Source organism: Euprymna scolopes, chromosome 19 (assembly GCF_053919585.1).
Source record: "Euprymna scolopes isolate OS-2025 chromosome 19, ASM5391958v1, whole genome shotgun sequence".
In the NCBI taxonomy this organism is placed as follows: Eukaryota; Metazoa; Mollusca; class Cephalopoda; order Sepiida; family Sepiolidae; genus Euprymna; species Euprymna scolopes.
In genome coordinates this window covers 18,840,339-18,864,186 of record NC_136500.1, presented here as the reverse complement: position 1 = coordinate 18,864,186, position 23,848 = coordinate 18,840,339, and the positions used below count along the sequence as shown (strand labels likewise).

Genomic DNA, 23,848 nt, shown 5'->3' with positions numbered 1-23,848 from the left:
ACGGTTGGTCCTATTTTGCCAGCTAAGTATTTTCATTTCTCTGCACTCCTCCACCCCATCTTGTCTGGTCAAAGACCCTACAATATGCACCTCGCTGCACGCATTCATGATACTATAGTGTCACGTTTTATGGTAACTAACTTCGTCTGTAATAAAAGCATAGCATGAAGTTTACATTAATTAAAAATAGACCGAGACAAGTTTTGGCACTCAAAAGAAATTAGAATTGTAAAGCAATGGCTTAATAGAATCTCCACGCTTGCACGAATGCTATAAAGTTTCGTTGTTAGTTTAAAAAGATAATCTATATATTTTACTTTGTGGCTTTTTTCTCAGAAATTACTTGGCCGATCTATCGAAATTTGTATGGACATTTATTATAAGGTGCAGCGAACTAAATATTATGGCATCTATTCAATGCACAGTTAGGGAGTGATAGGAATTAGCACAATATAACAGTTACTCTAGCAGTTTTCTCGGTAACTATTGGACCGATTCGGTTGAAATTTTGTATGGATCTTCATAAGCTGCAGTGATTAGTATTTAATGCAAAAAGCACAAATCAAACCATTTTCAAGCATTGATTAGCCACAAATTACTCGGTCAACGGGCTATAACTTTTGCCTGTTAAAATGTGACAAAAGCATAATCTACATAGTAATAAAAATTAAGCAACTTTCAACAACAAAAAAGACGATAACAAAGGCAGCTGAATTAATGTTAAATTTCTTCTTGGTACATCGAAAAAAATACCAATGTGTTTTTTATTCAAGGAAGACATGGAAGAGACAATATACAGACGTGTAGCTATAAATCTGGAAAATTATTTTCACCCTTTCAAGGCGAAAGCGATTAAAATTTTAAACTTACACTTTAATATTTGGATGATCAAATGTCCAGTTTTTTTGTTTTTTTTTACTTCCAAAATTGTCTTCTAAATACACTTATGAAAGAAAAGTTAAAAATGATACATTTGGTTGTAAAGAGGATTTGTAAAACATGCAAAAAACTGCATGATAGAAACGGTTTTCTGTCAACATAAAAATCGAGGGACATAAAAAGGGGGCAAAAAACAAGCCTGAAACGGTGCGAGGTAGTTGAACTTACATATAAAAAATCCGACAGAAAAAAAAATTAAAAAAAAAAAAAAAAAAAAAAAAAAAAAATCACCAAACCAAGTAAAGGTAAAAATTAAAGTCAATTTAAATGTAAAAAAAAAAGCCTCTTCTAAATTAAAATATCGTTTTTTAATAAACACCCAGAAAAACAGAACGATTCCGTGTCTAAAGATTTGGAAGCGTCTGTCATCCAGTTGTGCTCCATTTTTGGTAGAGCTAGAGTTGAGAAGGAGATGTTATTTACGGACGGTAATGAAGTGGGTGGTAGGAGGGTAGCACTGAAATTCTCGAAGTCGTACACGGCCAGCTGATAGACATGTGGGGCCGTGTGTATCCCAACAAATAACCTATTAAAAAGATGAGAAACACCGACTTTATAGAAAGTCTCGTTATCTATTGTCATTGGCAGGGGTGTCACGTTTGGCGAGGGGACACCAATGGTCACCTTTTCCCAGATTTGACTGGACAGATCTAGGCACATGGCGTCCACATAACATTCTTCCTGGGCGAGGAACGACATTCTTAATTTTTCAGCAAGAAGCTCGTGATCCAGTCTCAAGAAGCATATCCGGTCGGACAAAATTAGCGTCGGTAGTTGATCTAGAGAAACCGGATCGTGCCAGCGAACTCCGCAAGATTTGTAAGTTTTGAGACAGGGGTCAACCTTGATGACGTGGAAGTTCTTCATTACTACAAAACGGTACTCATGGACGCCAGTTTTCGCAGAGGATGTTTCGATACGCCGCTTCGTAGAAACTGTAACCTTCAGGTAATGATCCGAAAATTGTCCGGTGCACATTTTCAGAGAGACGCTGGCCTGATCTCCAGTGGCCATGTTGTCGCCAAAATATTCGTAGTGAACGTCCATGCAAAACGTCCAAGTTTCTCTCGTCGGCTCATAGTGATAGACTTTGAAGACGGGTTTGCGGATTGGTTCGGAAAATACTGTAATTATTGCGTACAGGGAGCCGCTATCACAGAAAAAGTCGAATGTGTTTTCACCGATTGTATTACGTCGCGGCAACATACGGGTGATATTGGCAACTGATTTACTGACACCAGTTGTCAAGTCAACCAAGTACACCTGTGTTTTGTGCATTCGAGCAGCTAATTGGTTGGGGAAAACAAACCCAATAATCGTGAGGTCTTCACAATTTAACGGACATGAGAACCAAGCCTTGTTTCGCATGCAATAAAACGCCACAGAATCGTAATCTTCCTCTTGCAGCGCAACGCACCACGACAATTCAGAATTGTGACTTCCTGAAGAAGGCAAGCGCTTTGCTTCTAGATGACACTGCTGATCCTGTAACGGTTTTAGAAACTCTGATTTTAATAGATCACGAAATTCGGAGTCGTATTCGGAGAAAGTGTCGCAGATTTTCGTACATGCATTTATCGGAAGCGGATTTCGTTGAAGTAAATTCTTGATCAGTTCTTCAGCGTTTTGTTGTCGGTTCTCCACATCGAAACTTAACCAATGCAGAACGAGCTCGACGCGGTCGATTGCGTTGATATTTAGCGAAGAATCGTGCAGCATCGAAGCCAAAAACATTGCAGAGACAGAAACCAGCTCCTTGCTGAAGATCAGCCGCCTACAGAATGTGCTGTAGGTGACCGCTTGCGAGATTTCTTCCAGCTCGCGCAGATCGTAGAGTCGAGCGATATACAGAGTGAAAAGGGCTGTTTGGGGCTGTAACATTTCAAATAAGAATTGGGCACAATAAACCTTCAGGTCGTGTAAGAGGAACTGGACCGAAACATCGAGCACCTCAACAACGCTGCGGTGCGTCAGAAAGATCTCACCTTTGTAGATATAATCAAGGACAGCACGCAGGTTACTGACATCAGTGAAGGTAGCCGAAAGATCGACACGGTTCGACTCACTTTCGCGAAACTTGCTTTCAAACATAACACGGAAAAAGTTGCTGGCCGAGCAGAGGATTATCTTGTGGGCCTTGATGCTCTCTCCGTGTACCAGAAGTTCGACATCGCACATCTCGCCTTGTTTGTAGAGAGACAACATGCCATCACCGTAACGATTGGTAGCAAAATCGTAGCAAGTGTGTTGTATAGGCGCGTTCAATTCCTGCAAAAAATAAAAATACCTTTAAATAAAGCAAAAGTTGTCCCCCCCCAACTCTGTCCGTGCATGGAACAATGTTGCCATACTTGGGTCATCCTATATCTTTAAAAAGCACAAGTCACCCCTGCATGCAGCATTCTTGCCACATCTAGGTTGGTGCATCTACCACTAGTCTCACTCTTAGGGCTAAAAAAAGCTGTTCAAATCTAATAGGTTTCGCATTGTCGACCAAACTCCAACCTCTGTCCCATCGCTGCATACCTATGCCTGTTTTACCAGTACTTCAATGGAATTTAAAGAACTCCTAACACTTGTGCCTCCTCGACGTGCATGCTTCCCGACGAATCCAACAAGCAACAAAATCTCACCCCTTTACTGCTAAGGTCTCTAGATGACGGAAAACCTACTCCAATAGTTTCTTCGCTCTGACTGCTAGACTGTAGAATTCCCTTTGTTATCTGCTTATCTGACTGCATTGACCTGCAGAAGTTTAAATACAATGCGAACAGAGATCTCAAATTTTGGCGTTTTGTATGAAAACCTAATTGACCAACCTTTTATACATTTTTCGTCCTTCAATAAACATCCTGAAATACTTCTAAAAAGTAACATTGCTTCTACAGAATTTGAACCAGCCTAGCTGCTACTAAATTTACAACTTACGGTAGGGTAAAAACGATTCAACTTTTTATAGAAGTACCGTAACATAACGTACCGTATTTTCAGCGGGAGAGAAAAATAGCGTCTCATTAACACGATAACAATAAAGAAAAGGTACTAGTGCACTTATTGATCCGTGCTGAAATAACGTTATTTAAAAAGCCATTCTTAACATGGGGAGGGTGTTTTTGTACCTATTATATATTTTAACCGGAGCTAATGCAGAGAGTGATCCGCACTTTTTTAAATCGTATTTCCACGTTTAAAGTTTTGCCTTTTTATTCAATTGTAAGGTTAAAGCACAGAATAGGTACAAAACACCCTCCCCATGTTAAGAATGGCTTTTTAAATAACGTTATTATTTCAGCACGGATCACTCTCTGCATAAGTACTCTTAACCTTACAATTGAATAAAAACATCAAAACTTTAATTAAACTTGGAAATACGATTTAAAAAATAGCGCGGATCAGTAAGTGCACTAGCACAAAAAAAAAAAAAAAACTTTAAATTTTAATTATCTACACAATAAGATCCTAACTAACATCAGTGGTGATTCTTGAAACTTGCTGGATTGTATTTCAGCTTGTGTCTTCATTTAAAAATTTAAGTTTAAAATTATATTAAAAAATGGTTCTTGCGTAGTTTATGGACCGTGCTATTTTATTTTTTAAGTATAATTTTAATTACTTTTATGGTGCCTTGTTTAGTAAATTAGTAGGTGCTCGTACTGAAGAGTTAAGACCCTTATGTAAAGTAGCTTTCTAACCGTTATTTCAGCGTGTAAATTGCCAAAGTACCGAAAAGCCTTCCCACTAATTGCCATAGTTTAGCGAAAATCTCGGTCATTGTTTTTAGCATATCGATAAGACATTTCAAACTAATATTTCCCAAAAACTAACCTTGATAGAGGGGAGACTAAAACTTATGATTTCAAATGATCTAAAATAACAGCAAGAGCAGAATTAATTGCAAATATTTCTCATGCTAGATCTGCCCTCTTTTAGAAATGGGGTACGATTATGAATATCTACAGTATCAAATACACTGAACACTGAAATTTTACTTCATGTATGAAAACTAAAGAGATGTAACAGGAGTAATATTTTGAATCAAGTCTCCTCTTGCTTTTTTTTTTTTTTTTATTTCAGATGATTTGAAACCATAGCACGTTTTAGTCTTCCCTTCAAAGTCAGCGGGTTTGGGGAAATATATTTTGTAATTCATATGCAAAACTAGGAAAAAACAAATGACTGATTGAAATACAATTTATGGCTGTAAAATGTACCAAAATCAGGCTGTGGATGACCCTTTTAACGTGCGACCTTAAGGCAAATGTCACATAGCCCACTACACACTTCAGATCAAGTTTTCCGATATCTTTAAACTGTAAGGTGACAGTACATAAGTTACAAAACACTGTCCTCATGTTAAGAATGGCTTTCTAAACATTTCAGCGCACGGGTCAAGTGCATAAGTACCAAAACCTTTTATCCGTTGTCGACAAGTATTCGACTTAATTATTCTGTACTTTTCTTCTAAACGTAAAAGGCCATTAAAATGGCGGGACTAACTATTCTGTATATTCACCATACAAACTATGACTAAAACAAAGGATAAAGAGTTTAATAGTCTTGAACCGGAATTCTTTAAATCAGCTTAATACAAATTTAAATATGAACACATTAGGAATTATTGGTATTTCTGCAGAATTTGGTTTATTTTTTTTACGGCATAAAATCTTCCAGATTATTTAATGCAGAGTCCAGTAAGTTTGAAAAAGTATTCGAATTCTGTATATCCTCAAACATTTGAGGTTTGATTTGGGTGTTTTAGAGAAAAAATTTTGCCCTTTACAAAACATAACCGACTTTTTCCGAATTAAACCTAAAACTTAGTTTACTGTTAAAAACAGTTTGGTTTAAATTCTGTAGAAGTCGCACATTTAAATTTAGAAAACTAACACTTCATAAAGAGTTACTATAGAAGTTCAAAATTTTTGAATTTTGGGTGCTAATGTACTTACTGATCTGCGCTATTTTTTTTTTTTTTTTTAAATCGTCGCGTTTAATTAAAGTTTTTTTTTTATTCAATTGTACAGAATAGGTACAAAACACCCTCCCCATGTTAAAAATGGCTGTTAAAATAACGTTATTTCAGCACGGATCAATAAGTGCAGTGCACTAGTACCGAATTTTGGTTATAAAAATTAGATACCGAAATACATTTTCGGTTGTTACTTCAGACAAGAAGACTGTCAATGTAACATTAGGTGAAAATACAGATTAGTGAAAACCTTGTTTATAGCGAATTATAATACTTCGCGTGTATCACCGTAAGACGTTATCCGTGACGAAAATTATCAGAAGAGGCAGTTTCTGCATAGATACCGTCTTCCCGTCCGCGACACGGCAACCGGAACTGAATTTTAATGCATAATCTTTATCATTAACAGATTCTCCTGTAGGAGACATCTCCCAAGACTACTTTCGCCTTTTCTCGCTCACATGCCGCTGACGGGAATAATCGGAAACTGCCGATTTCATTGATAGGAACGCTTAGGCCAATCTCAGCAGTAAAAGCACTGAACCAATGTGAAAGCGATTAAATTCCGAATTCGTAGCAGCAGGTCGATATCAGTGGACTTTCTACTACAACGGTCATTTTTTTTAATATTTAACATTTCAAAAAATTAAATAAAAAATCCTTTCTTATTTCGAAATATTTAATCAAGTAAAAATTCATTTTTAGGTACTAGTGCAGAAAGTGATCCGGACGTGAATAACGTTATTTAAAAAGCCATTCTTAACATGGGGAGGGTGTTTTGTATTTACTATGTACTTTAACCTTACAATTGAATAAAAAAATTAAATTAAACGTGGAAATACGATTTAAAAAAAAAAAAAAGCGCGGATCACTCTGCATTAGCACCAAAATCAATTCGAGAATTTACAGATTTAGATTTGTAGAAATAATGTGGTTATGTTCAAATTTGACCAGAGAATTATTTATACAGCATTTGATAAGAGTTATTGTGAATTTAGGCGTTATCGACTTAACTATTCTGAACTTAACTAACGATCGGATAACGCCATGTGAAAAGGCAGTTTGCTACGTAAAGGCACATTCAACAACCGTCGTTACTGCGCGCTCGGCGTAGCGTAAACGGAATCTGTAAAAGTAGTTCGTGGGTTCAGGGGGTTAATACCATGCAAACGGTAAATTTGCCCCGGGTTCGATTATCAGATTCGTTGTCAGCGACCTTGACTACCTCTAAAAACAAATTAGAGTGGTCGGTGTTCGGTTGTAACGTATCTGAATATTTACAGAGAAACTTATTTACTGAAATTCCTCCAGTCTTTCACAGGATAGTTGGAACGTATCCCAAATTCCCAACAGATTTTTCATGGTGGCCATGTCGTAGATCCATACGTAAACTATTCATTATAGTAGGGATTTCCAGCTTTGATTTGTCGCAAAACGTTACGTGACGCAAGGAGGCCCACTGTCTGCATCAGCGCACCCACCTCCATGCAAAGCCAGCGCTCACCGACAGAGGTTTCCTTATGTGGCTCTTCATCCCGCAGATCCTGCATGTCAATTCCTATTTGTATTTCTGACAATATGCAAGCACATCCTCCGGCAGCAATCTATCCAGTGCAGATTAGATTTGTGACAATCTTCCATTTTGATTATGGAACTTGACTCTTATTTGTATATTTTTTTGAGGAGTGGGGGCAGAAATTTCGGCACTTCTGCATGCAAGTGACATGAGGTGAATTGTGTATTTTCGATTCAAGAACCACCGACAGATGTCACTTGTCAGCCAAAGAACAGGTCGGTAACTTCCTTTTCTAAAAGAGCGTGCAAACTAAAATTGCTACATTTTTATACAATCTTTCTATAAAAAAAAAATAATATATATATATTCTTAAACCTCCGTTTCATGTTTTTCAAATTCTGTTTTGCTACATTGAACAAAAACCATGTATTGCTACATTAAAATCACATATTGAAAAGAAATTAATACATATTTTGATACATTTTTTTTATTCAATAAACGTTTCGATTCATATATTGTTGCGTTATCGTAAACACTTTATATTTGAGGTTCATATAATGGCCACTAGATGTCATTTCTCATTCGAAGAACAGGTCGATAACCAGCCTGTTGCTAATATGTCACTTATGCAGGAGTGCCGAAATTTCAATTATATTTAATTCTTGACAGAAAAAAGGGGGTCTGCTTGCATTCTTATTGTCTAAAACCCCCAAAATATCATTTTCTCATTGGTTCAGCGTTTCTACTGCTGAGATTGGCCTAAGCGTTCCTATAAATGAAATCAGCAGTTTCCGGTTATTCCCGTTAGCGGCCGGGCACACCAGAGAATTTCCGTGAAGATGCACGGGTCGATAAGTGCAGAAGTACAGATATGAAAGGTTAATTTAATTTGGAAGTTCTATCTAAAAATAGCACGGTCCGTATTCTGCACAAGGAAAACCTTAAACTCACTAAAAGTTTAAGTATTTTTTGCACAGCAAATCTGTATAACATTTCAGTCATGTCGAGGATTGTTGATATTAAGAACCGAAAAAAAAAAAAAAAAAAAAATTAAAGTCTAAGCTTCCACAAGTTAGAAAGGTCGTTAGAGAATTTAGTTTTAATGCGTTTGTTCTAAGTTTTAATTTTGGTGCTTATATACTTTTTTACCGCGCTATTTTTAAATAATTTTTCTGGGTTAAATTCAAGTTTCACGACCTCTTTATTAAATTGTTAGGAAGCACAGAATTACAAAACACCCCATGTTAAGAGTGACTTTCAGAATAACGTTATTTCAGCACGGTAACAAAAGTGCAGAAGTACCTTAATTGTTTGTATACGACGTCAACTAAGAATTTATTCATTTTTCTTTACTTGTGCAGTTTATAAACCATGCAGAAATTTTAGAAAGTCATTTTTAATATGGTGAGAAGGCTTCTCACTGAGAAGCCCTTGTGAATTAATCTATTTTCACGTAAACAATTAAGATACCATAAAAACTGAATTTAACTTAGTCCGTTTTCATTTTTTTGATGTTTTGGTTGCTGACGGAACGGGTCGGATTATTTAAAGCATATGGCTTGAACATTAACAGCATGGAAAGTTAACCAAAAATCCAAAATTGTAATATCTCGCCAAAATCTACCATATATATATATATATATATATATATATATATACACACACAATACGGGCTGTTATTTTTGTTAGAATTTAAGTTGAATCCAAGTTTTGCAGTAAGTTTAAATTATTGGGTGAAAGTACAAAATGCCTTTCCCCTTCCCACGTTTAGAATGAGTTTCTAAAAAAAAAAAAAAAAAAAAAAAAAAAAAAAAAAAAAAAAAAAAAAAACTTATTTCAGTACGATCCATATTCTGCATAAGTACACTTGGGGAGAGTTTTAATTCAATTTTATTTTATTTTTTTTTACATGATAGTCCCCACTTATCAAGGCCCGGAAACCACTCGGGGATGAGAGTTATTGCGTGTACAGTAATCAATGGGATAATATCGCAGTAATCGTTAGGAATGGAGATTTGATAAAGTGTCTTAAGGGGAATTTGTTTATGTTGGACTTGAAGTCAGGTGGGAAACAGGCAAACGGAAGAGAGTTCCACAGGCGTGCACTTCTAAGAAAGAAGCTTTGTTCATGGAATCTACGTTTTGATTTAGGCACAGATAAAGAGTGGGGGAAATTTTTGACAGTGGTTTCAGCTAGACGGGTGTTTTTTCTGTAGAAAAAAAAATTAACTAAAACACTAACCTTAAGGAATAAGGAATAATTTTAATTCACGGAGCATTTAAAATTTCGGTACTCATGCAGAAAGTGATCCATGCTGAAATAACATTTAAAAAGCCATTCTTAACATGGGGAGGGTGTTTTGTACCTATTCTGTACTTTAACCTTACAATTGAATAAAAAAACAAAACTTTAATTAAACTTGGAAATACGATTTAAAAAATAGCGCAGATCACTCTGCATTAGCACCAAATTTCCGCCAATATTTTTTGGTGTAAAAATAAAAACTACTTTTTCTTGCAATTAAACTATTAAACCGATAAATTTGGGGTTTTATTTCGAGTGAATCACGCCCATAAAAAAGGAAATTTTGAGATGAACAACCAACTTACCATTGTCTTTGTAAAGTTACTTCTTTATATATATTGTTTTTTGGTAGTTTGAGAAGAACGAAAAAGAATCGCGCTCTTCATAAGCTCAGCCTTTATAATAGCCGTGTGATGATTAAAAAAAAAAAAATCAAAGCAGAAACTTTATTAGAAGAAACAGAACAAAATTAAAAACGTGGGGGTGGAAGGTGGGAAATAACACGTGATTTGGCGAGGGGAAAGTCATGAGACTCAGTTTTGAAACGGTAAGCGAGAATGGTAAAGCTTATTGAAAGTTTTTGTCAGTGCTCAGATTGGCCAATGTAATAAAATGTTTGTTCAACTAAAAAAGGTGCTTCGTGACGCAAATGCCCCAGAAACAAAAATATAAGATCAACATAATAAAGACTTAATATTCGGCACATAAGTATTATGCCAAGCTTCACGTAATTTCCCCCCCATATGTATCTGATGAATTGCTTGAAATAATTCTAACTAGAAAGATATCGGGAAAACGGATGGCAACGATAATCATCTTTTAGTGATCGCTATATTATAACTCGTGCGTTAAATTCGTTTAAAAAATGAAGTAAAAAAAAAAAAACGGAAAGAAACTGAGGCATGTATTGTTTTTTTCTAAACAGTTCACTTGTAAGTAAAAAAATACTCGAACTGAGATTGAAACCAAAAGTGAGTCAAATACGATAACCATTAAACCAGCTTGCCACGATTTAAAAAAAGTGTTTTCAAACCCCGTGAAACATTTGATAAACAGGTAAAAACCTAAAGACCCCCCCCCAGTACCAATTTTTTCATGTTGACACTTTAGCAGCTCTTTTTTCCGGATGAAAACCGATTAAAATTTTTTTACATATCTGAATCCCCTATTTACTAAATTTCAAGCCTGTAGATCAAACATTTGATGAGTATATAGGTTGAGAAGTGTCCTCTCACACACGCATTCTCACTTTTATATATATGAACACTAATACTAGTTATTTTATGTGAGTGATTGTTATTTTAATGTAAGTCAAGTTCAACTTCTCACCCCCCCTTTTTTTTTTACCTTTATTTTTTTTTATTTATTTATTTTTTATTTATTGCATTTTCACGCCCAACAAGGTACGGTGCCACTTTGATGTAGTGGGCTACTATCTGGGACATAATTGCAGGGATACTATGTAGGGAGTTCAGCAGCAAGATGTCTGTTTACATTATATTTGAACTTTTGCATGTCAGTACAGTCGGGGAAACGGGGACCCAGAAGGGAATTCCAAAGTCAAGCATTTCTGAGGAAGAAACTTAGAGTAGAAGGCTTTCTGGCATCTGTGAATCTCTACTGTCGGGTTTGTCGGGGGCATTTATGTCGAGGGAGTTCAAAGGGCTTGTAGCTCGTCGGAGCATATACCATTAAAATATTTGTAGAACAGGCAGAGGGATGTAACATTTCGTCGATGGGGCAAAGGCTGAAGCCTTGCTGACAGATCGGGTCCTATCAGGTTGGCGACTCTCTTTGGAACTCTGTCCAGGAGTGAGAGACTAGTAGCGAATGCACCAGCCTAAATATGACAACAATACTCCATACATGGGCGAATGTAGAGAATTCTTTCAGGCGTAAATAACTTTCTAGCATGATAGAGAGAGCCCACCATTCTTGTAGCAGCCTTGGCAATGCCCTCGATGTATCTGTTCCCACTCATGTTCCCTGTGAATGTTGCCATATGTATGATTATCATATTCATCAATAATTAAAAGAGAGAGTGAGAGTTATGGGTGGAAATTAAGGCAGAAATGGTTGTCATGGTAAATAAACTGCAAATTTTCGTGGAAATGGGCAGGTAATTAATTTTTTTGGTCCCCCCCCGACAAAAGGAGGGTGGACCTGTAAATTCACCCTTGTCCGTTCGTTTGTCCGCACTTTTCTCACTTGGAATTTTTGGATATTTTGCACAAACATTAAACATGGTATGAGTAAAATAGTAACAGAACAGATTTTCCGGGAAACTCTGGTTGCCTCCTACCCTCTAGTGGTGCTTTTCGGGTTAAAATGGCTAAAATTGACACTTTTGTGCTTATTAAAAAAAATCGATGCCTTGGATTTTTATAAAACTTTCTGAAAAGTTGTTGCTAACTGATTTCTATATAATTTTGTTTGTCTATACTTTGCGATAACTCTTGGGTGTGCCCCAGGGGCTCTTTTAGGGCTAAGAAAAACCCTCCATTTTTGGGACTATTTTACCATATTTGTCCAAAATTTCTGTGTATGTCTATTTTGCATGGTGCTGAACTCAAATTTAAATATGTTAAGGCCTTGGGGACTTTTGGGGCTAAATGGAGGGTGGGGCAAATGATGGACTTAGTCATTTCTTTTTTTGCATGGTGCAGAACTCAAATTTACATATGTTAGGCCAAAAACTGCACCGTTTGTTCATTTTCACCAGGATTTGACGTCCCCTGGGGACTTTGGGGTCTAAATGATGGGGCGGGGGCAAATGCTGAACTTGGTCATTTTTTATGCCTCGTTCACTGTGTACTCATGGGGGACCTGCATGCTTCACTTGTTTTTTTCTGAAAACGTTCCTGCGATCCCTTACTCGTGTATGTAGACAATAAGTGAACTTATATTTTGGCATTTTTAATTTACGTTTTATAAACAAATGATAATTTTTCATTCTTTTTTTAGGGGGGGGGGGGCGTTTTATTAGGCATATTATATTATGCACTTATTAATGTTGTGGAACACTTCAAATTATTTCATTATGCTAGCAAACCTCCCGGCATTGCCCGTTCATAAAATATTTTTTATTTATTTTTTTTTATTACATTTTCATCCTGAACAAGGCACAGTGCCACTTTGGTGTAGGGGGCTACTATCAGGGGCAACAACTACTGGGGTACTATGTTGGGATTTTGGCAGGAAGATGTCGGTTCACGTTACACTTGAACTTCTGCATGTCAGTACAGTTGAGGAAGCAGGGACCTGGAATGGAATTCCAGAGTCTAGAAAGATCTTTTACATCTAGGGATCTCTACTGTGTGGGGGTGGGATTTAGCTGCCTGTCGGGTTTGTTGCGGGTGTCTACGTCGTGAGGGCACAGTGTCTGCAGTTCGCCAGAGCATTCACCATTAAAATACTTGTAAAACAGGCAGAGGGATACAACATTTCGTCGATGGAACAGAGGCTGAATCTTAGATGCCAGTTCAGGGCCTATCAGATTGGCGACTCTCTTTTGAACCTTGTCTAAGAGCGAGAGACAAGTAAATGCACCAGCCCAAATGTGACAGCAATACTCCATACATGGGCGAATGTTGGCCTTATAGAGGTACAGGAGACTTTTGGGTGTTAGTAGTTTTCTAGCATGGTAGAGAGAGCTTACCTTCTTTGCAGCGGCCCTGGCAATATGCTTAAATATAATATTTAATTTATGTAGATTTCATATTAGAGCAAATTCTCTATTGATTATCATATCCGCCCCCTCACCAAAATTTTACAAGAAACACCTGTCTAGCAGAAAACACTATCAATAATTTTCCCCATTCTTTATCTATGCCTAAACCTAAACATAGATTCCATGAGCAAAGCTTCTTTCTTAGAACTGTATGCCTATGGAATTGTCTTCCGTTTTCCTGCTTTCCAGCTGACTACAATATGGTTGTCTTCAAGTCTAACGTAAACAAGTTTTTGATGAGCCGTTCCATATAAGTGTAGAAAATGTGTAAGGAAAGTCCTTTAAAATTACTGTGGCCTCTGTAGATGTATAAGGAAAATCCTTTAAAAGTACTGCACCCTCTGTAGATGTGTAATGTTGCAGCAACGTAAAGCAATTCAATAACCAGTAAACACCGGTTCTGCATGGAATCCAACTAGCCAGGTACCTAGAAGGATGCGAACGGTTACTCAGAACGGACCCAACAATCGGTTACTCAGAACGGTCCCAACAACGGTAAGATATGCTCACACCCACACGGCACGAGAAGCAACAGCAACACGATTCCCGACCAAGTCAATCATCGCTCTCCCAATGTCTTTCAATCACCCGTTTTTATGGCCGTTGCAGGCCGGCTAAATTTGCATATTGTGAGAATTCATGTGACTTTGCGAGATATCATCTTTTACAAAAGATGGCGCCCGCCATCTTGATCTTTTTTTCTCTATTTTTGGTCGGCGACGCCGAGCCGGCCCCGAGGTAAGTCTTTCCTTTTCGTCCGTCTCTCTTACGCACCCACACAACACACAAACACGCGGGCGCTTGTCTCCTGGATGCACATTACAATAAGTTAACAAATTTACTGAATTTCCATTACTAACGATTACTATATTGTCCAATTTCTACTGTACACTCTTTAACCCTTATCCTCGAGTGGCCTCTTGGCCTTGATAAGTGGTGATGCCTATGTAAAAAAAAAAAAAAATTGTACCCAATATATATAGTAATGCTTTCAAAACTTAAAACAAAAAAAAAATACTTTGTGCCATCAACTGGAATTGAAACCAAATCATTCAGTTCTCTATCTGTCATCGTTACTATCTTATCTATCGTCAGATGGATAAAGAAAAGCTAAAAATGCATATGTACCCATGCTCAAACGTTAGTCGATTTACTCATGCCAATATCAATTTGCATCCCTTAACATCTATTTTTAAAGGCTAACGACCAAATTGAAAGTGTTCGCAATGTCCAAATATCCTAAATATCAAGTTTCAACTCTGTAGACTAAGCATTCAGAGAAGAATTTAGTAGAGACGTATCACACACACACACACACACACACACACACACACACACGCACACACACACACACACAGACAAGGTCACTTTTATATATATACTAGTAGGCTACCCAGTGTTGCCCGGTTGTAAAATACACATAAATATTATATTTTAATTCATGCAAATTTCTTATTTCTTATTATAGATTCGATTCTCTATTGATTATTATCCAATATATGGAAATGATTTAAAAAAATATTTAAAAAATGACTTGAGAATCATCAGCTAGAATTGAAACCAGAATGTTTGACATTCCAGCCTGAGTCATTATTTATCTCTCCAGCGTCTCTACCATCCGATTTACTGACAGATGGATATGAAAGGTTAAAATTTAAGTGATTCTTTTTTCTTTTTTACAAAGGAGTCATCATTTATCAAGGCCCGGAAGCCACTCAAGTATATGGGTTAATGAGTGTACAGTGGTCAAAGGGAACACAGTCATCGTTAATAGTGAAAATTTGGTATATTGGATTATTTCAAGGGATGGCTCATCAAGAATTTGTTCACTTTGGACTTGAAGGCAACTATATTGCAATTATATTGGACTTGAAGGCAACTATATTGCAATTATATTGGACTTGAAGGCAACTATATTGCAATTATATTGAACTTGAAGGCAACTATATTGCAATTATATTGGACTTGAAGGCAACTATATTGCAATTATATTGAACTTGAAGGCAACTATATTGCAATTATATTGGACTTGAAGGCAACTATATTGCAATTATATTGAACTTGAAGGCAACTATATTGCAATTATATTGGACTTGAAGGCAACTATATTGCAATTATATTGAACTTGAAGGCAACTATATTCAGTTGGAAAGCAGGAAAATGGAACAGAGTTTCACAGGCATGCACTTCTAAGAAGGAAGCTTTGTTTATGGGATCTATATTTAGGTTTAGGCATAGATAAAGAGTGGGGGAAATTTTTGTTAGTGGTTTTAACTAGCCGAGTGTTTTTTGTGAAAGTCAGGAGAGGAGAAATCATAGATTGGAGTCCAGACGAGCACTTGTCATGAAAATAACAATAAAGCAGAGACAAACTTGCAACGTCTCATCTGTAGGCAGCTCCTACCCAGGTGTGGCAATAGTACTTCATCCTTGGACGTACTTGGCTCTTATACAAATAGAGAATTGCACCAGCAGTGAGATATCTTCTAGAGTGGTAGAACGATCCCACCATTTTCCAGCACCCTTGGCAACGGGTTTGATGTATATGTTCCATCTCAGATCAGGAGTAAATGTCAGATCTAGAAGTTTGTTAAAACATGGAGCCTCCCCAAGACGAGAGCTATTTATTTCAGTTGATGCTAGACAGAGATCAGAGCGTTGATGATGGAAAGATAGAAGCTTGGTCTTAAATGCATAAAAATTAACCAATCACCTCTTTCCCCATTGCGCCACATGATCAAGATCAGAGGAGAGAGAATCAGAGAGAACTTGGTCATTTACGGCCTTTGAAGTGTTGCCATGGATGGAAGTGTTGCCAGCATAAATGTCTAAAAATGATCTTAGGATGTGATTTGGAAGATCATTGATATAGATCAGGAAGAGAGTTGGATCAAGGATGGACCCCTGAGGAACTCCAGCATTAATACTGTGAGCTTCTGATTTCTGCCCATCAACGACTGCTTTTATGAACCTATCAGAGAGAAATGATTTAGTAATTGAAAAGACGTTTCCAGCTATACCATAGCTGGAGATTTTGTGGAGTAGACCTTTATGCCATACCCTATCAAAGACTTTTGATATGTCAAGGGCAATTACCCTAGAAAGGAAGCCTCCATCGAGTGATTCGCTAATCCTATAAGATAACTGTTATAACTATATAACTGTTAGCACATCTGCTGTAGACAAAGCAGAATGGAAACCATCTTGCATATCATTGAGGAGGTTTTAGTTTTGCTGAGGTGGTTGACTATTTCTCTATTTAACACAGATTCTAGCAATTTACACATGACGCTCAGTTTAAATTTATTTTATATTATTTTTAATAATAAATGTATTTTAATTTTTATTATATACACATATATTGTCTTTATCTCTTTGTTTTTCCTCACGAGCCTTCTTGTGTAGTTCTTAAAATTCGACTAGAAAAATTGGAAAGCTTAGGCAAGAGAGATATCTGAACTTAACAGAAGCGAAGATTTATTTTTTCTACTGTAGAAGTCAGAAGAACTTTATTTAAGTAATATACTTAATATCTATAATTACCATATGCTTGCTTGTATTAATAAAGTGGCCTCCTTGATATCTATACCAAACCACTGAATATAGCTTATATTTAACTTTCACTATATTTGTAACTGAAATATGCAGTTATCTTAGCTGTGTCACTAGGGCTATTTTCCAAATAGATACAATGCTTTGTACCTGACCTTAATGATTGCCTATAAATACGAAATACGAATACGAATCACCATGTTCTAATTGTTTCTCTTATAACTGAAAAAACACCTGACAGCTAGCTATGTAATTCCAATATACACTTTACCTTCAAGGCGGCTCTTTGTCTAACTTGCATGCTTAATAAAAAAAATTAAAATTTTAATTTCCCCCAAACCAAACTTTACTTGAAACTCTAAATCCTAATGAAAATCTACTGTAATTTGTAAATTAATAACCTTCGTCTCTTGAAAGCTAACAATCTGTTCTACCCCCGCCAAGCTGCCACTAAAACTCCTACATGGCATACACGTTTTAGTGGAATCTTTAACTTCCAGCTCTTAACCTTCACATGCTGACCGCTTAATAATCATCACTAAACATCTATACATTTCTACCTCTAATACCTGCATTAGAGTTCATTCCTATCCAGTTAGGTACTTAACAGCCAAAGTATGTACTCAGAAGCAAAGCAACCTGCATTACATAACTATGTCTCCTCCTAGATAGTTTTACAATGATTAATACGAAACTGAACCGATACTCCTCGTTATGCAAAATACCCCATGATTCTTAATTGAAAGCTGAAATTATCTTCCTTCAATAGTAGAAACACACTTAATATCTACAACTTCTACTTATTCGCATCTACTGAAAGCTTGCTCATATATCTATTTACTTATTTATATAAAAAAGTGCTCAGCCGAAGTAGCTCCAGTTCTCTCCAAACTCTACAACAAATGCCTTAATCAATCATGCTTTCCGGGATGTTGGAAAACTGCTTCGGTTGTACATCTAAACAGTGTGATATAAATGCGGAAGTGCCTCAGGGGTCTATCCTTGGACCTCTATTGTTCCTAATATTTATTAATGACCTCCCCGACAAAACTGCCTCTGAGATGGGTATATATGCTGATGACACCACACTCTATAACAGGCATTACAGGAAAACAAATGAACACATAACTAAAGAAATGGCAAAAACACTAGAGGATGACCTCCAATCTGTAGTGGAATGGGGACAAAAATGGATGGTTACATTCAATGCTGCCAAGACTAAACTGGTTTCCTTCAATAATTACAAGAAACCTTCTCTGCCACCAATAGCAATGGCCAGTGACTCCCTTTCTGAGAGTACATCTTTCAAACTGCTTGGCCTAACGTTCATAGGAAACATGAGTTGGAACAATAATATTGAAAACATTACCAGGGCCGCTGCAAAGAAGGTAGGCTCTCTCTACCGTGCTAGAAAACTACTGACACCTGAAAGTATCCTGTACCTCTATTAGGCCACCATTCGCCCATGTATGGAGTATTGTTGTCACATTTGGGCTGGTGCATCTGCTACTAGTCTCTTGCTCATAGACAAGGTTCAAAAGAGAGTCGCCAATCTGATAGGCCCTGAACTGGCATCTAAGCTTCAGCCTCTGTCCCATCGACGAAACGTTGCATCCCTCTGCCTGTTCTACAAGTATTTTAATGGTGAATGCTCTGACGAACTGCAAGCACTTGTGCCCCATGACGTAGACACCCTCGACAAACCCGACAGGCAGCTAAATCCCACCCCCACACAGTAGAGATCCATAGATGTAGAAGATCTTTCTACTTCAGTAGTTTCTTCCCCAGAACCGCTAGACTCTGGAATTCCATTCCAGGTCCCTGCTTCCCCAACTGTACTGACATGCAGAAGTTCAAGTATAACGTGAACTGACATCTTGCTGCCAAAATCCCAACATAGTACCCCAGTAGTTGTAGCCCCCTACACCACAGTGGCAATGTGCCTTGTTTGGGGTCAAAATGTAATAAAAAAAAAACAAAAAAAAAAACAAAAAATTTAATTACACATGACTCAAAACTTACCTCCAGTCTTACCCATACTGTATTGCACTTACATCTTAACCCTCCTGTCGTCTAAAATATACAGAGATTGGGAACAACAATTTTTAGCTCAATTCTTAATACCTACTCATACTGTAACGTTATCCTATACCTAAGCTAACATATAAATAAAATAAAATAAAAAAATATAAAGGAAAAATCTCAAACCACATTAACTCCTTTCTAACAAACCTGCTTATAAACATATTTGCTTACACTGCATGAGCTTTACTTACCCCCTTTATCCAATAACAATGAAATAGCAATGTTCCTTAATCACTTTGAGGAGTGTCACTATTCAGCAGATATATAATCTCTACAAACTAAGTCAGTAATATTAACTAACCATATGGGGTTGCAGAAATACCTGGATTAGGACCTAGGCATGGAGCAAACCCTCTCAATGCTGATGGACCCAGTAGATCTTCCCAGATATCCGTCTAGGAGAAGGAAAACTCTGAAACTAAACCAAAAGGAAGGGAGGCCTCTTCAGTTTTGGATGACAACCTTCCTAGAGCTGGTGACTCAAACAAATTACCGGTTTGCAAACCCAAACTGCTTAAGGAGTAGATAGGCTCTGTCTATCACCCGGCTTCCATACTCCTTCTTTGCCTATTAGTTAGGTGCAGAGACGCTATCACAGTGATTCGACAGAAACATAGTGGTAGATCTTGTTTCTTGTCTAGGGCAATGAACGCCGTTTTCCCCACTCCCGACACATCCCACCCCTCAAAACTGGACACTTGGGAGTGCTTGAGTACCACATATGCCTTTGCAATTAGATTGGGTTGACCTTCTTCTTATATGTTGAGGGTACCGTATTGACAGTTCCTGGCTACTGTTTCCGACTGGTAGTACAGGTGCCCTAATTCTTTGGTAGCGCTTAGAGCAGCTGCTCCATCCACAGTTGTATATCGGGATGTTTGTAGTGCCATGTCATGCATAGAAAGGGACCCTGCACTCATCCCCGGTGAGCTTTCCTGAGGTCACAATCCTAGTGGATGAAAGGTCAGCTGATGGGCTACTTGTGTTGCATGTCTGATACTCTGTATAACCCCTTGTTCAGCTCCCCCTTACCTAAACTGAAACTCTTTAAAAAATATGATGACAGTACAATAAAAAATAAGCTTAAACCAGGCATAGGGTCAAACAAATCCAACATGCCTCCTCCCTTGAGGCTTGCATTCACAAACATCTGTGGGCTTAGAACTAATTTAGCTGATGTTGAAGCATTTCTCCTAACAAATACCCCGGATATCTTAGCACTAAGTGAGACTAACCTACACTCTTCCATCTCCTCTAACTACTTTAACATGCCTGGATATCTCCCTCTCTGCCGTAAGGACTCTGACAGACATATGCACGGACTTAAAGTCTACATTTGTAATACCCTCCCCTTGACTAGAGAAACTAACCTAGAATCGGACGATCAAGCCTTTATGTGCTTTAGACTAAACATGCAACATAACATTAGTTACTTTTATTTTCTCTACTGCTCTCCCTCGACCAAGGACTGCACCATAATAAACAAAGTCTTTGACAGCATAGACACAGCACTCTCCCTCGACACTAGCGCACAAGTACATGTATTTGGTGACTTTAATGTCCACCACAAAAACTGGCTTGGATTCTCTACTTACACAGATGCAGCAGGCAGCACAACACATAGCTTCTCAATATCTCACTTCCTATCATAAATGGTTACGTTTCCAACCCATTTCCCAGACCAGCATGAACAACACGCATTGCTTCTAGATCTGTTTCTGACCACAGTTCCCGATGATTGTATAACAAATACCGACAGCCCACTTGGGAACGCTGATCATGCAGTGATAATAATCGAAATCGTCCTAAACTCTAGAGACAAAACTGAAGAGCCACTGCTCAAAACAACGAGATATTATAAAAAGGTTGACTGGGAAGCCATCAGAGATCTTATCCCATGGGGAAATATTTTTTCTCTTCCTGCTGGACAGTGTGCAAACGAAACCACTGAATGGTTCAAAAACGGCAATTGAAGCACATGTTCCCATGCAGAAATTTTATAGCAAACCCTACTCTCCCCAATGGTTTACTTCTACTTGCACAACTGCCATTGCTCAAAGGCAGCATGCATACTGCAGATTTAACCGACATAAGTCCAGTTCAAACAGACAGAAGTATATAGAAGCTAGAAGTAATGTTAAGAAAGAAATAGCAACAGCTAAGAGAGAATTTACTGAAACCACTAAAAAACACACCGAAGCACAAAAATTAGGAACGCGTGACTTCTGGAAAATCTACAACAGTGTAGTAAATAATGGGCAATCAACAATTTCTCCACTAACCAACAATCATGCGGTTGTTTGCTCAGCAACCGAGAAGGCTAACATGCTTGCTAGTTAGTTTGCCTCCAACTCCACACTGGACCCTATCAACCACCTCCTACCTGACTTTACTTTGCAGACAGACGCCATGCTAGACAATCTAAAAATCACCCCTGCTCAGGTGCATGCTATCATAAAAAACCTTGACACTTCAAAAGCATGTGAACCCGATCTTATCCCAGCTGTGCTATTAAAAAAGTGCTCTATAAGGCCAATATTCGCCCATGTAGGGAGTATTGCTGTCATATTGGGGCTGGTACATCTGCTACTAGTCTCTCACTCCTAGACAAGGTTCAAAAGAGAGTCGTCAATATAATAGGCCCTGAACTGGCATCTAAGCTTCATCCTCTGTCCCATCGACGAAATGTTGCATCACTCTGCCTGTTCTAAAAGTATTTTAATGGTGAATGCTCTGACGAACTGCAAGCTCTTGTGCCCCTATGACGCAAACACCCTTGATAAACTCGACTGGCAGCCAAACCCACCCCCACACAGTAGAGATCTCTAGATGTAAAAAGATCTTTCTACTCCAATAGTTTCTTCCCCAGAACCGCTAGACTTTGGAACTCCATTCCAGGTTCCTGCTTCCCCAACGTTACTGATGTGCAGAAGTTCAAGTGTAACGTGAACCGACATCTTGCTGCCCAAATCCCTACATAGTACCCCAATAGTTGTTTCCCCTGATAGTAGCCCCCTACACCAAAGTTTCAATAGGCCTTGTTTGGGGTGAAAATATAATAAAAAATAAAAAAAAGTAGACTGATTGGTCTGTATTGTGTAGATGAGCGATCACCTGAATTTTTAAATACGGAACAGATTAATGATATTTTACAAAGTGTTGGGAAGCAATTCTCCTTAAGACAATGCTTTAACAGCTTTGTAAGTATTGGAGCTAATTCTGGTTGAAGTTTTTGAGCACTATAATCGGAATGTCGTCAGAGCCAGTTGCTTTACTTGAATCGAGTTTTTTTATTAAGTTGGCAATATCATGCACAGATATTTGTGTCGCATAGCGTGTTTTCAGACACAGGAGGAAATACAAGGGGTTGGCGGCCTTGATCGTATAGAGTAAATTGATTGCAAAATTTTTGACAAAGAGTTTTGCTTTGTCCAATGCTAATGAGATTACCTCAGGTCTATTGATGATGGTTGGGATAGAGCACACGCTTCTGTTCAGGACCCTGTTTGTTATTTGCCAAAATTGATGGGGACCAAGTCTTTTTTGAACTATGAATGTTTAATTTTGTGCATATGCAAAAGTAACAACAGAAGAAATGTTTTATTCGACTTACTCTGCCAAAGTCAACTGTTTTGTTTTCAATTTTTACCATTTAGCAACAATTTTTGCCGGCTAAAAATAAAACAAAAGAAAAAGAAAAAAACGAGAGTTTGCTACAGGTCCAAATACCTTATATATAAAGCTTCAAGTCTGTAGACCAAATGTTCAGAGAGGAGTTTGGTAGAAACATTTCGCACATGCACCAACAAGATCCGTGTGCAAAAACGTTTTCATCATAAATTCTACACAGTTATGCAGAATGTAAAAAAAACTATGCATCAATAGAATTCACTGTAATAGTGAAATGAAACCAATCATCTAAGAAGAGACTCTAAAAAAATGAATAAGTAATTAATTAACGCTAGTTTTTCAAAGGAATATAAAAATTAGTTAACCTTCATGTAATCGCTCGCATATCTACGACTGAGTATATTAAAAAGTTTGTTTTAATAGTTTTTAAATAAAAAAAAATAGGCTATTAATATCAATGTCAGATAGAGAAAAAACGTAACTACCTCAAGCCAGGATCGATACCCGACCGCCCAAACGACAGTTGGAGCTTCCAACTGTTGCGCTATTCGGCTGCTGCTATGCGGGCAGTGCATTAACCATGTTTTGACATTGTCCAAATACCTAAGCTCAATTTGTTTACACAAAGAGCATCACTTAATACGCTAATGGTAATTTATATATCACTTCCCAATATGCTCAATCCAAAAAAGGGAGCATTATAGTTATCCACATACAGTACTGTTTCGCTGTATCACAGCTCATCAGTGCTAGAACGTTTTCATCCTAAATGCTCAGTGTAGAAACTATGCATAAAAAGAATTAATCGTCCAAATGAAACCAATCATCTAATAAGAAATCATTAATAATTAATTAACGCTTGTTGTACAAACGAATATGCCAATTAGTTAACTTTCATGAAGTCGTTCGCATATCCATAACTGAGTATATTAAGAAGTTCGTTTTTTTTTTAAACTACAAACAGTAGCTATTTAAAATTTTTTTTTTTTTATTCAATTTTCACCCCAAACAAGGCACAGTGCCACTTTGAAGCAGGGGGCTACTATTAGGGAATTAATTAGCGGGGTCATTATGAAGGGAGAAGAGTAGAAAGATGTTTGTTAACATTACACTTGAACTTCT

At 37.5% G+C, this 23,848-nt stretch overlaps 1 protein-coding gene across 2 annotated transcripts; it reads right to left on the bottom strand.

Moving 5' to 3' along the window:
• Positions 1-740: 740 nt before the first annotated feature.
• On the bottom strand, positions 741-22,770 carry LOC145240128 (uncharacterized). Of its 2 annotated transcripts, none has more exons than XM_080103738.1 (2): positions 22,710-22,770; positions 741-3,207 (listed from the first exon to the last, which is right to left on the bottom strand). In XM_080103738.1, exons 1-2 carry the CDS (start codon positions 22,746-22,748, stop codon positions 1,228-1,230), a joined length of 2,019 nt encoding a protein of 672 aa, XP_079959864.1. In that variant the 5' UTR covers positions 22,749-22,770; the 3' UTR covers positions 741-1,227. The 2 variants fall into 2 exon arrangements, with proteins under 2 accessions (XP_079959864.1, XP_079959865.1); XM_080103739.1 differs by lacking the exon at positions 22,710-22,770 and adding an exon at positions 10,035-10,170.
• Positions 22,771-23,848: the final 1,078 nt, after the last annotated feature.

Coding starts and splice junctions, on each gene's coding strand:
- LOC145240128 (XM_080103738.1), bottom strand. CDS start 22,748: ATGGTAAAAATTGAAAACAAAACAGTTGACTTTGGCAGA. Junction 3,208..22,709: donor AAACAGTTGACTTTGGCAGA/GTAAGTCGAATA, acceptor TATTTTTTGCAG/GAATTGAACGCGCCTATACA.